Below are 14,921 nucleotides of genomic sequence, written 5' to 3'. Positions count from 1 at the left end.
CGTGGCATATGGTTTACAGTGCAGCCAGCCTTGCTGTGCCCACGAAGGCCCTCGTGGGGGCCCACACACTGTGCGCTACATGACAGATATATCGGCCCCAACATGAACGCACTTGCGCGGAAGGTAAACATGGATGCAATTGGCGAACGCAAACACACCACCACGCATGTACACGCATGCATGCACTGACACATTATGTACACCTGGACACAGCTGTCAGGATGGGTGAGGCTTATACATAATAGACATTCTGACTAGATCCATTCAGACCAGGCTATAAAGGACTGTAAGGCCGTCAAATTGATTTGTTAATTTAGACACAAATTAAATGCCTTTGACAGAAATACATTTCCGGCATACGTAATATAATAACCAGGTAGGTTTCTCACCATACTGTATTGTTTGAATTTTCCAAAACCCCAAAATACAGACACCATACAAACGTCAGAAAAATGGGAGATATCATCAGGGAAATGGTAAGGTACTATCAGTGTGTGTGATAAAACTCAATTTTACTCCAGTATGGTTCTTCAATTACACCCCACCTGGCAAATAGGGGCACAGAGGGTCGAGTCGATAAATATTCATCCGGAATAACATCCCTCCGATGGTTTTGGGGGTAGATGCAATTATCACAGCACAAGGGCACATACAGTACGACCCTGTGTCTGCCCGTGTGCCCTGGTCCATGTCGCCAAACACCTTAAAGTCATTATTCGAAGCAACCAGACCATGTCATAAATGCACAATGTCTTGGCAGGAACAGGGCTGACCCCTCTGGTGTCGAGGTCGGGGGCCACCAGGTGGGCTCTGCGCCCCGTTGGTGCCCTTTAAAATGAAGCGTTTCATTCGAACAGGGCTTTCCCGTTGACTTACACCCTATAAAAAGTAACAGGCGCTGGTACCGTGCCTTGTCGTTGCCACCGGGGGCTAAACACGTCGTACAATGCGCATGGAAATGTCCACTTCCTGTGGTCTAAGCTTTGGGGCAAAGTTGCCGCCGGAACGCTGACAAGGGATCAGTGTCTCCATTGTTGTTCACGTTAACCATTAGTGATGAGTGAAAAATGGAATTAGAAAAGGGACTAGGGGCAATTCCTCACAGAGCTGACTTCCAGTCCTGTCAGGTCACAACGTGGAAGTTGACACTTTGGAATAGCCACTCCGTCTTAAGCGATAGTATCACCGCTGAGGGAACAGACGCCTCACCGCAATCCCACAGTAAAACGATAAACCTTTTCAAATAGAAACAAGGGCAGCTTCAATCTTTTGGTTATTTTTTCAAAACCTCTCTTTCAAAACACCCTTTTCGCATTTCACTGCCGCCTCAAAGAGCGGCTTTGAAATTCCCAACAGAGGCTTCGGGGACAAGAACTATAACTATAGCCAAACATCAAACGCTACTGTCGCTTGTCAACAAGCTCAGTCCAGAGCGTATTCGATCCAGTATCAGCTTCCTCCGTCCAGAGCGTCCGTCCAGCCGATGCCTCCTGATGATACCGAGTTCAGCAGACAAGCTGGTGCGTGACTCACCCTTTGACGGCCCAAAGAGACAAACCGAATAGGACGAATAGGCAAAATGTCCCTTTCCTCCCTCAAAGAAAAGCTCTTTCTCGAGTTTCTCTCCCTCACGGTCAACAGCTAGCGCCGAAGCGACTGCTCTCTAATACGCCGTGGAGCTTGTAGAGGTTGTTTACTCGAGGCTGTGGGCCGAAGATCTTATCTATTCGAAGTCTCCGTGTTGCCTTTGACACTCGGAAGTGGAGGTCAGTTCGTTCTGTGGCTTTGAGGGGCAGCTTGAAGGGCCAGAAGCCACCCTTTGTAACGGAGATTGGGTACGGGAGTTTGAATTCAGGTTGACTCCGGTGGGTGCTCAACGACGCTCGGAGGAAATGAAACCTTGAAAAGCCGCTTTGGCAGCAGGAGGTTCTCCGCGGATGACGGGATCTGATGCGTGTGGAGATGCTTTCACTCACGCACATGCACGCTATGCCCACGTGCGCAAGCACACGTGCACACCCACGCCCACGGAGTGAAGGGTCAGCGCAGGGGAAAAGGTGAGTTTGACTCTCGCCGAAGGGAGGGAGCTCCGGGAGGGGTGTGGGGGTGTGGAGGAGGAGGGGAGAAGCAGGGAGTAGGCTTGGCCTTTTTACTCTCTGAAGTCTGCCTACAGTGATACGCACTGGAGCTGGAAGTTGGAAGTCAGGGAAAACAGCTTCGACCGAGTTGCGCTGCTAAGACTGTTAAGACTTTTTGGGGACCTCTACGGAAGGACAGCGACGACAAGCGATCAAAAACCAAAGCAATATTTTGTTACTCCAAGCATGTCTGAGTCCGGAGTGAATCCACACTTGGAGGGAATAATATCTGACTTTGAAGGTTTGTATTTAGTTTTGTTCTTTTCATTGACTTCATTGGTTTTTTGTCCTTCTTGATATGTATATATATGTATATATATATGTATATATATGTATATGTAAATATGTGTATATATGTGTATATGTATATATATATATGTATATATATGATATGAAATGTTGATGTGAATATGATTGTTGACCGTTTGGTCTCTGTCAGTGTATATATATATATATATATATATATATACACAGTATATAGTATAGTTGTGAAGTTGTGAACATTGATTTTGGGGGTGTTACCTTCAAACTGGATTGTTTCATCTTCTCAGTTTGCGTATGTGTGTGTGTGTGTGTGTGTGTGTGTGTGTGTATGGGTGTTACCCCATAATGTTGCAGTCTCCTGTCTGTGTCCACGTCTGTTTGTGTTGATAAAACACGCGCAGACAAACATAATTCTGCTTTGTCTGCTTCACACGGCGTCGTCACCTCAACGTATTTCACTGAAACCGTTCCCAGGAAGACAACAGGAACCCCGATGATGAAAGCAAACATCTGTCCGGCCGATCAAACCCCCTCGCTAACAGTTTGTCTCCGACGCGAGTCGGGAGTTGTCATCATTCCTCTTCCTCCCCTTTATTCTGTCTTTACGATTTTCCTTCTTTCCTTCCGACCCCTCTATCCTGTTCCTCCCTCGCGTCAGAGAACAATCCTCCAGCTGGTGGTCGGCGGGGCCCGGCCGATCCGATGGCACTCTCTCAGAATGCTTTGGGAGCTGACGGTACAGAACGACTGTGTTGTGATCCTCTGTCTCTGAGCATGTGTAGAAGCCCAAAAAAGTAAAGTAAAAGGGTCTATGCGTTGAGTCTCTACTATGAAGCGATACCATGGAGAGAACAGAGCTTTGCAGGCACATGTGGAAGGGGAAAAAAACATTTTGTTTTTACCCATGTGCCTGGCCTATAACATTACGCTTCAGTTAGTGGGTCAGATATTGTTATCTAACATCTCTGATGTGTATCCTAATGTTTAATATCTCCAATGAATACTAAATTTCATGCCCTGAAAGAAGATCATTTGACGGGCCTAAAGGTTAATATCTCTGCAGATATGATAATGCTCGTTGAGTGGACTCAGTTGAGGCGATAAGTAAATGGCCAATGGACCCTATCTTGTGATTTGCTGGAAATCAGTAAATGATTCCGCTAAAAGGGGAAGCCGATGACTCACCAGTAAAAAAGCCCAAACTAAGTCCATGTTTGCAGATTTACAGAGGTTTTGTGGACTGATCGGCCTCTCTGTGTTTGCCAACACAAACCGAGCTTCACTTCCAGTGAGTTAGGACTGATATTTATGTTTGGAGGAAGTGCGTTGCTGTTCTACAGGATATGTGGCATTCGGGCAGACTGAGGGAATGACGCTTTAAAGGAGGAATGGACTGTTTCTGTGTGCCGTACCTTGTCCAAATTTGGTTGAAAGATGTTGTGTTGTTACAGTAAGTTGGTTTCACGAGGCCATGTTGTGCGTGAGTGCAGTATGAGTGTTTAATATACACTCCACTTTATTAAATGTCCTCTGCGGTCTTACTCAAAGCCGAGGGTAGAAGTCCAAGTTGGTGGACTGCTCGTTTCAATATAAAAAGGCATTTTCCATGTCACAGAGGAAACTGACCAGGTGGGTCGCCTTGTAAAGAACAACGTTCTCGGGTGGATGTTATTGTGCGCGGCATCATTGTTTGCATGATTCCGCTGGCTGCTATTCAAACTAAACTCTAGATCTGAAATTTTTCTACATCCACACACACACACACACACACAGGATCACCCAGACGATCAACAGGGCTCAGAACAGCTCACTGCTGGGATGTTCAATTACAGATCCCATGTCCTCGTAAAGAATACTTTTCAGTCTAATGTTAATTAAAAGAGTTCGATCTCCTAATTTGGATGGTGTCTCTTTGCGGTCACTGAAATGAATTGAACTCCGTACGGGACCTCATCATTCCTGTGTTACTTTCAATGCCCAGTCACTTTCCCCCTCTCCCTCACACTCCACCTCCATATCACACTGGAACCGCCACTGGTGTGTGTTAACAGGTGTTAAACTGGAATGCGGCCAACCTCTCCGATTCTCGCTGGTCACCGATGTAAATCAATCCCATTGTGGCATTGACGGGGTGCGTTAACCAGTGGCTGATCAAAGCAGGAGAACAAGGCCTTACCTGCCAAGGGTCCGGACCCGGAGAGCCCGGAGCCAAGCGTTGTATATCAAATATTCGACAGTTACCTGAACGACTCTGAGCTCTGAGTTCTTCAGTCACATGGGAAATTTGCCCCGAGGTGCAGATTTGGCTTCAGGTCGCCCTTTTTAAGCACTGAAACTTAATCACTGACCTGGAGAATGGAACAACGTTGTCACACTTTGTATGATCCTTTATCCCGCCCCTCAGCCAACACCTCTAACCTTTCCCAGAATTCCTTGGTGCCGGACACAGGGTGTCGGCCAGACCGGGAGAGAACCGCAGAGTAAATCTCAGCACTGTGGGTCCGCGTTAAGTCGGCCCAGCTCGGTCAGCGGGGCAGGGGAGGAAGTACGGGGGTTTTGACAGCCTAGCATTAAGCTTTTGACTGACCAAGCAGAATATCTTGAGAGTGTAATTCTACCACTTTTTGTTTGGCCTTGCCTTGTCAAGCAGGGTTTTTTGTTTTATTTTTTCAACTTTGACCACAAGGACTCGCACTCCGCTGCTGTTGACACTAGCTAAGCCTCAAAGTGCGTGTAGACGGTACATTGTTAAGGCACTCGAGGTTACTATACATTGAACTTAATTGTGATGTATTGAACAATTAACTTCTTCCTCTGGGCTGTAATTATGACATTGGTTGAGAGTTCAAGGCTACGTACTGTAAGGCTAAGCAACGTGGTCTGTGCGGTTGTCTTTGCAAATGACTATTGCTCTTTAATGGTCTATACAGCTGGAATGTGACAGAATTCAAGTTAAGTTGATAAATGACATGTATAAAAAAGTACTTATTGTAGCTTATGTCATGGTTGTTAGTAATCCTTGCATTGAAACTCAAGAAGGGGAACGCAGGCACACAGACAGATACAGTATCAGGGCCGACAATCACGGTTGCCCAGTTGCCCCAGGCAACCAGATGCAATCTGGTCGCCGCCGTTGTGCATTTTTCATATGTTGAAAAGAAAATAAGCCTCCATATACTTCCATATGTTTAGAAAGGTCCACCGAGGAAAATTAGTTATTTTGGCCCTTGAGGAGAACGATGGCGGCTTGTTTATGGTGAAAATGCAATTGAATACATTGTGATAAAAAATATGTCATGTTTCTGTTCTCAATAATCAAATCATAGTATGGTTATAACTCAGTGCACAACTTTTTAAATAGAAATATCTTTCTTGAGGGTCAAATTTGGTTCTTTTAAAATATTACAATAATCGTGATAACCACACAAATATCTCATGTGATTATGCCATTAATCATTTTAATATTTGACAGTCCTAATATATGTATATATGTGATTATTTATTTATTTATTTACAGATTTATTTGACATTGATATACTTAGCAGACCATTTTCACTTTCCACACTGTCTTTCAATGTTAATGTGACCTTAATGTGTAAAGCTCCCAGTTCCCAGTGGAGAGCAGCTCACTCCTCAGCTGTAACAGACTGTCTGTGGAGACCTGAGACCTGCTTCCTCAGTCTAGACACCCAGAGAAATAAAAAGCCTGACCTCTCAAAGTTCAATCACAAATTTGAATGCAAAAATCTTTCACCAAAGAAATTCTCTCACTCCTCGTTCTCTCTCTCTCACTCTCCCACCTTGCTTTCCTATCCTCCTCTCACAGCTGACATGGACAACACGCCACTATCTCCTATTACCTCACCTGGTGTTGATATAATACTCTCTGTTTGTGTCCTTGAGTCCGTGTGATAATGCCAAAAGATAGAGTCCGCTCATCTACGCACCCGAGCTAACGAGCTCGAAACAACCTGAAGACCGTGTGAGATTAGAGCCGGATGATAGGGAAGAGTTTATAATAAAAATGATCGTCTGATATTTGCGTGTACTGTATATTCAAAAACCCATGTTTAAGAATCCAAATGAGGTTCATCACATTGAAATATCTGGAAACTTGACATACGACATTGAACTATAACTCAAATTCAACCTAAACCCTGTTATTATCTCAAACCACGGCAGTACAATACCATAGAAAGTCAATCACAGATATTATTGAACTATCGCCCAGCCCTGTGGGAGATATTGCCCTGGACACTAGAGGGTGGAAGGTGTTTGATGGATCCCAGGCCAACGACACTCCCGACCGCTGTTAACGAGATTCCACGGCGACCGGATGCACTGGGCTTTTCCAACTCATAGTCTGGGAATGCTGCCTCACTAGGAACGAGGCTGCTCTTCAGGAGGGTTTCTCCCATTGCTTCCCAACCTGGCACTTGTGAAAGCCCATGCTGGGGATACCCTACGTTCAGACGGTCTGGTTACATGTGCTTTATTTGGGAGAGTGGAAGTCCAATAACAAAGAAGACTTTGGCAAAAGTTGGAGACGGTAGAAAACACAATTATTTGAGTAATAAGTGCCAGTGATGATAGGTTCGACTCTTTTTTTAAGATTCGGTTCCAGACGAGTGACTCGCAGAGTGACTGAGTAAAAAGAGTTGTTTGATTTTGCCGATTCTTTGTTCATTTGATTCAGTCAGTGTAATGCACAGTGAGCGAGGGAGGACTTCTGGCGGATGATGAACGAGAGTCATGAGAGTTCAGCTCTGTCGGACACGGAATTCTTGCAAAAAAAAACCAAAACACTGTTAAATTCTGTTAGGATCATTGATTTAGGGGGAAGAATGCAAAATCGATCAAAGATCTTTTAACCTTCACACTTTTTTAATGTGATTCGCAAAAATCAAATTTTCTGAAAAGGAAAGGCTCAGTTGAAGCCTCACTGCCTGGCTGCAGTTTCCAATTCGCAAAGAAACAAATAAAGGACTTTTCCTTCCGGAGTGACTCGAGACTCCTGAATCATTTCAATTATTTGTTCACCCAGAACAGATCGTTTGAGATTCTTGCAATGATAGGCACTAGGGGAAAGTGAATGAAAGCGGCAGATCCTCTGAAAATGTTATTTCTTCACCTATTAAGTGACGCTTGACCTGTGCTTAATACGATTTAAATCCAGCCCGGGCCATTCCGCCGCTGATAGGGGCAGGACCTTCACACATAAACAAACTCTCCTTTCACGGGGGAAAACGCTGCTCCATTCATCTCCTTTAAACGGCTGCAATCAAGGGAAAAAAGCTGAGAAGAGACTAATAGAAACCCTCACTGGCAAAACAACGTCCTGGATCGTCTCTTACTCGTTGATCCTTACTGTGAATACTAATTCTGACAAAACAAAAAAAAATTGCATCCGTGTTTGGTTTGCGCTCTCACTTTTACAGCGTTTCCCCAGACGTTCCAGGAGGCTGCAGCGTGTATGTCATGACATATTAGGCCATTCTCAGGCAGCCCCATAAAGCGCAGGGGCTCTCGGGGGACGTTAAAATGAACGCCTTTGCTATACAGCGCCGTCGTGCACAGCCTGTGGCTCCGTACGAAGCAGGCAGACAGAATTTGGCAAGCGCAAAGCTCTCGCTCTGGCCCAAGTTGAAAGCGGCGGCGGCCTTGGGCTCTATCGACAGTCATAAAGCACATGGGGGGAGGGAGAGAAGGGGGGATCGGGGTTAGGCGGGAGGCAGTCTAGTGGCGGTGGCGAGTGCGGTTTGGACGGCACTTGCGAACGACTCGCTTTATTATTGCTGTATATAACCCAGAAAATATTACATGTTACAGCATCTTTCAACAAAGCACCATAAAAGTCTGAAAAAGTCCATCCGCAAATTTATATACTTACGTAACGTCCCCGTTGAATGGAAAATGGCGAAGAATTTTTTTTTCTCAGGAGACCTCTGTGAGGAATACAAGTGTTGGAAGCGTGAGAAAATATCAGTTAAATTCCATTCAAACCTTTTGTTTGCAGTTATTTCTCGCATTAAGGGCTTCTGTGTGCTTTTCAGGCCTCAGCCAGATGCTGTGCATTGAAGAAATTGAAGCGAGCTCCGAAGTCAGTGCCAGAGAAAGCAGCAGACGATCGGGCAACCGTGACAGAGCACATTTTTAAAGTCTAGATAAATGAAGGCCACGGGCCTGTAGCGAAAATAAATCACCACACGACGCAAAAAATAAAAAATAAAATGAACGCATTCAGACATAGACATCTAATCCCGAGGCGGATTTAGCCTCTCCTTGGTGTGGTGGGTTGCGGGGAGACGGAGATGTTAGCGCTCGCGAATGCGCCCGAAATTCTCTCAGAGGGCAAAGTGTATCGGCTGTCTGCTTTGTCGGAACAAAGCTGTTTATAGCGGTAAATTAGATTAGCGGTAGTGGCGTGGAGGGGCGTTTGATGTGTTTGTCTTTAGCTCTGCGTTCCCTTCAGAGAGCGCCAGCATTACATGCAGGCCAATGGAATTAGGGCACGGTTCCCTCCCTGTGTGTATATCAACTTAAAATATGCACATGCCAATTAGTATTCGGCACAAGACGCTTTTTATTGACATTAACGCGGAACACATGCAAGCATAGTTACATGTGCAGACGTATAACCGCAATCATGCAGAAACCTTGGACCTGAGAGTCAAAACAGAGTAAAAAAAAATGGAGGAGGCTCCTCCGTTCCTGTGCGTGAGTTTGGCTGGTCCCAACCAATGTAGCGTGTCATTATAATAGGCCAACACCTCGTGGCCATGGCCTCGGCACAACCGCACCGAAGACGGAAGTCGGATTCAAGTTGACTCTCAAGCAAGTGCACTCTGCCCAGTGGGCGACCCCTCTCAAGTAACTTCAGAAATTTCAGCACGGACATTGCGGCTTTCTTCTCATGCCACGGCTGACCAAAGGGGCAGCCTTTGTGTGCTTCCTCATCTCATGGTATTTGATTCGTTTTGCTGATGTCTCCTCCGGTAATTTGATGGACCAGATTCAAGGAGAAGGAGACGGTTTTTTTTCTGGCTTGGCATTGAGATTTTTGGCTTAGTGCATGTGTAACTCCTTCTGTGGAATGGATCTGTGTAAAATTCTGCCACATGTGGGCCAACTAATGGTGCACAGCAACGTTTAAATGGACATTGCCTTGCCATGTGCAGTTGGAATACAAGGAAAATAGTACTGTTAATAGGTAGAAACCTTCTGCGTTTAGTCATAGGCCCTGCAACTCTTGACGTCCGTGGGTGTGTTAACAACATTACAAAGGTATTGCCTAATTGGTAGTGTTGCTGGGTTTTGTGTTGTTACCTAAATTGCCTTTCCAGCAATTTCCCCCAACCGCAAACCTCAGGCAGTTTCCTACTCGGATACAGCCGACGGTCGGATTTCAGAACAAAAAATAAAGTTTGTTTACAGCCCAATTATTTGCTTTGACCCTTTTGATGGACATTTTACGGAGTTGTTCATTCTTGCAGTAAACAATCTTTAACCCATGAATGTGGTTAATAAAAAGTGGTTAAAAGAAATGGGAATCTCCGATGAGAGGTAATGTAGCTGAGGATTAAAGTGTCGTTTAAGGGTTTGGAGCCTGGTGGTAGTGCTGCGATGGTAGTTCAATGGTCTTTGCTGGAAGAAATGACTGTTTGCTGATGTGTGATTGTTCCTCCCCTCCCCACCGCAGCTCTGAAGCGGTCCTTCGAGGTGGAAGACGTCGACACCTCTTCCCACTCCTCGCCCGGGTCCCGCCGGACAACCAACTCCCCCCACCGCAACGCAATGTCCCCCACCAGCATCTACTACCGCGACCTGGGCACCGCCGCCCCGGCCTCCAACAACAACAACCACAACTACACCCAGCCACGCTCCATCATGGGCGGAGGAGGCTCCAAGACCCCCGAGCCAGTGTCACGCCGCTCTGAGCTCTCCATCGACATCTCCTCGTCCTCCACCAAGCAGCTGGACAACGCCACCAGCCCGGGCTCCATCCGCTTCGCAGCTGGCGGCGCCCAGCGGCGCCCCGAGGTCTTGGGCCACTCGCGGACCCCCGAGACCCCCGGCCACAAGCGCGAGGTGACATTCGCCAAGACGCCCTCTGACTCGCCCGTCACGCGGCGCAACGAGGGCAACAACAACAACAATGGCACCGCCGCCCGGACCCCCGAGCAGAACCACACCCGCAGGTTCGAGCCCCCCAGCCCCGGGGACGTGCGCAAGCCCGAGATCAGCATCACCCGGGCACCGGCGGAGAACAACGGACACCACCCAGCCGTGCACCACCCGCACCACCCCAACCCCCACCACAGCTCCATCGTCACCACCTTCCGCTGCTCCTCGCCCAATCAGGCGGGACGCAAGTCCCCCAACCCCGACAGTAAGACCCCTTCTATCTATCTATCTATCTATCTATCTGTCTGTCTGTCTGTCTGTCTGTCTGTCTGTCTGTCTGTCTGTCTGTCTGTCTGTCTGTCTGTCTATCATAAATGATAACACTGGAACTGCCTCTGAAACTGCAGCTGTTTATTAGTTTGCAAATCCCAGTAAGGGGGGAATCCCCCCCCCCCCAAAAAAAACAGCCATTTTCCAGAATACATCATCTCTGCTTTTCCTTCCTACTTTTCCATCATCTTCCTCCTCCTCCTCCTCCTCCTCCGGCCTCACAAAGAGGCTGAGGGGATCGGATCTCACACGGCTCTGGCTCTCTGGAGTGGTTTCGGTAACAGGAGACAGCAGTTTGATTAAAGCCCAATGTCTGTGTTGTCTGTCAGTTGTGCAAGTTAGCCAGTCCACGGAGGACCATCTGTCAGTACGCCCAGCAGACAGCCTGTCTGTGTGGCGCGGCCAGAGAGACATTTGGGTCCGTGTCTCATACGATAGTGGAACTTTTTTTCTGTTGATATGAGAAGTGGAAGCGCTACTTATGTACAGTGTTGTATTAAAGGTAACAATCAACAAGGAGGGGGGCAAAGGGTTCCTGTATTTCAAAATCAATGCAACTTTCCCATATTTTGCAACATCTGCCTATAGCTCTATACCTCCCAGCTCCATTGAATATCACAGTTGAAATTCAAGGGGAGCACAATCTCAGACCAATGAGCAAGGGAGGCCCAGAATCTTAGTACTGTAACACTATCGAATCTAGAAAGGCACATGGCGGCCCAATTCACTACCTCCAAGTGCGTTAGTTTGAGTTCATGCGAAGTTCCAGGAACGCTCTTTTTTGCAATGACGCAAATATATGAACGACTTTGCGTGTTTCTCTGCACTGGAATTGATTTTGTCGTCATTACATAAACACATTCCATATGTGTGAAATGTTTTCCCAGGCTTACCACCGTTAATCACCGCTGTACATCTCTTTTTAAAAGGGTCATTGCCCCGACTATATAATTTGTTGCTTCAACATACGCATAGCCATTGGCTCCCCCCGCCCCCCAGCGTGAGGAGTTGGAGGGAAATCAATGGATGCATGAGGCAAACCCTGTCCTCCAGCAAGGTGGCAAAGCAAAAACCCCATTTGGGTTTTATTATCATATAAAAGCATAACGCAGGCGTGTACACACACACTCACAAGCAACGCAATCCCAAATGGTGCGTGCACCTAGAACATAAACACTTGTGTGCGCAGACAGAAAAGTAAACATGCCGCCTGAGTACCTATGGAGCTTCGTCACAAAGTTCCTGTAAACGAAAGGGAAAGAAGCAGCGGTGGCCAACTATGATCTAACCCCCCAGGTCACGGTGCGGAGTGTCACCTCGCCTCCGAAACGACCTGGATCCCCGTACGAGCAGCTCTGTTTTTGACTTAGAGCTCCCCGATGTGAGCCCCCAAATGAGAGGGGGGCCTCGGCCACAGCTGCTGTCCGTGTTGAGTTGTTTATCAGATGGGCCGAGCCTCTCGCGGCGGAAAAAGCTAACGACTAGCGACTTTGTGACCTCGTAAATAACCTGCAGCGAAATGACAAAAGGAGCCCTGACGCTCGAGCATGTGATCGCCGTGTTTCCGTTGGTATTATCTGCCCTGCCAGGAATATGCAAGAGGTGATTCTACGCACCGGATAGAAGGCAATAGATGGGGCTAAATGGCAGTATGGTTAAGAGAATGGGCTGTGTGCATAAATATAGATAGATAGTCTGTTCAACATGAATAAATATATGTACAAGACCCGCATGGATAACAATGGATGAGTAGGTATCATTTATTAAATTATTATAGCGCCCACAATGTTATTACAGTACTATTACAATAGTATAGTGCTATACACGGTTATTGCATTACACTGTGTGAGTGTGTGTGTGTGTGTGTGCGTGTGTGTGTGTGTGTGTGTGTGTGTGTGTGTGTGTGTGTGCGTGTGTGTGAGTGTGTGTTTGTGTGTATTCTGTATCTGTGTGATATATGTCCACTCCCAGTCCCCTCCTAAAGCCTTTTCCTGGTTCCCACTCCCTCCAAAGGGAGGGGGGGGATGCAGCCAGTTATTTGCCCACAGGGGGGGAGCCTTATTAGGGGGCTAAGGGAAGGGTGACCTGCCTGTGGGGTCGAGGGACTGAAACCGGGCCCACCCTGATAGAACCCCCTGGCTTAGAACCAGCTTAGAAAAAAACAAACAAAACCAGGAAAACATCATAGCACTTAGACATATTACAGCTTTAAGTATATTACTAAAGGATACACTGTATTGACTCCAAAGCACTGCGCTTAGCTTAACTCAACTCAACATAAAAGAAAAATCTGATATTTTCTTTACCGAAACCCTTTTTTTCCATCATTGGGACCAGTGATCGGTATCAAAATCTTTTAAATTGATGCGGTACGGATTTAATCAATAAGAACGATTCTGATGCCAGTCACTCAAAATAAAGCTTTGGTTAGAAAAAAATGAAGTTTTATTTTAGCTGCAACTCATTTTTTAGAACAAAAAATAATTGATTACATCAATATTTAAGTTTAAATAGTTATACATTTCTGTCACAAGAAGGTTTTTTTTCCTCTCAGATTATCGCCAGTGTCCATTAGATAAACTGCTTAATCCACCTCCTGCACTCAGTTTTCCGAAGAGGAAATTAGCTCACACATACGCACACATGCACACGAACACACACAGACCCACATGTGCAAACGCTCGTCCTGGGCTTCCTTCCGTGTTCTGTCAGGGTTTGTTTCCCATGCGAAGTGACCTCACTCCGCTGCACTTCCTGTTCGCCGGGATCATGCGATCATGTGATCTCCGTGTCGGTTTCCGAACCAGTGAAGTTTCCTGCTTTGATCCAACATTGCTCAGAGCTGGATGAATAGGCACACACACACACACACACACACACACACACACACACACACACACACACACACACACACACACACACACACACACGGAAGGAGATCCCCATTACCCACTTGTTTACACACACTAACATGAGCGCATGTCATGGACAGTATTTCAGTATCTCATAAACATAGGGTAGCTATTTAATGAATTAAATTCCATCCCAAAACCTCCCACTTTTCCGTGACCCGATATCCTGTTCTGTCTTTAAACTGCCTTTGAACTAAACAATTTCATAACTTATACTGTAGCGCGAAAATAAACAAGGGGCACCTAGGGTTATTATGGCTGGATGGGGGTGATTTTCCTTTTGAAATGACTATTAATAACTAGTGATGAAAAGTTGGACTGGACTGTTGCTTTTTGAGATTCGGTAAAAAGAGTTGTTTGATTTCCCGATTCTTCGTTTTTGATGTCACAACAAATCAGTAACATTCAATATGAATAATGTCAAATTCCAGGACCTTTTTTTGCCTTGAACTTTAATTTAGTCTTTGGTAATTATTCTCAATTACTCTTCAATCTGTAGCTGAAGATTAACTCGCTTGCCCAATCTTTTGCACGAGCGACTCCAGACTCCCTCGTCGTCGAAGATTTCTCCGCTACGAACAAATCATTTGAGTCTTGCATCGCTATTAATAACGATTAACAGCGCTCACTGAACATAAACATTTTTAACAAGATAAGATGAGAAAACGATAACTTCACCTTTCACTGCCTGTGTCAGAGCCACATGCATTTGAAAGTTGTGGTTTGGGTTGAGGAGAGCTGCAGGCAACTGACCGCCGACACAGTTAAAACATTCTGATCAGTATCTGCTCCGCAGCAAAGTGTCTGCTGAGACAGGAGGCTTTATCTTGATAGGGAAGGCTGGCGTAATCACATTTTACATCACACAGAGCTGATCTGTCCGCCGCCACTTATCTGTCCACCATCTCTAGACGCTAAGTGGCCCGGGGAGCTACAGCCCATAACCTGTAAAGTTTTTTTTAAGATGAAATTGGAGTGAGAGTTGTTACAACTCCCGCTCTCAGAGGGGAATAGTCCAGCCGCGGGCACATTCATCCGCCTCAAGCCCACAAGATGACGTAATTATATTGTAGTATGAGCAGAAAAATATTCCTTTATTGAATGAAGATACAGATAACGTTTCTCTATCTCAAACAGCACTATATTGGTCAGA

The 14,921-nt window shown here is 46.1% G+C and overlaps 1 protein-coding gene across 1 annotated transcript in view; it reads left to right on the top strand.

The window, feature by feature from the left end:
• Nucleotides 1–14,921, top strand: part of septin9b (septin 9b) — a 69,050-nt gene that overhangs the window by 5,991 nt on the left and 48,138 nt on the right. Inside the window, exon 2 of the mRNA XM_079999149.1 lies at nt 10,102–10,791. Coding sequence (XP_079855275.1) covers nt 10,102–10,791 — 690 coding nt within the window. The remainder of the gene's footprint in view (nt 1–10,101; nt 10,792–14,921) is intronic.

This window comes from Zeus faber (genome assembly GCF_960531495.2).
Source record: "Zeus faber genome assembly, chromosome: 4".
Taxonomy (NCBI): Eukaryota; Metazoa; Chordata; class Actinopteri; order Zeiformes; family Zeidae; genus Zeus; species Zeus faber.
The sequence above is the reverse complement of the archived record's forward strand: the minus strand, read 5'-3'. Positions and strand labels throughout refer to the sequence as shown.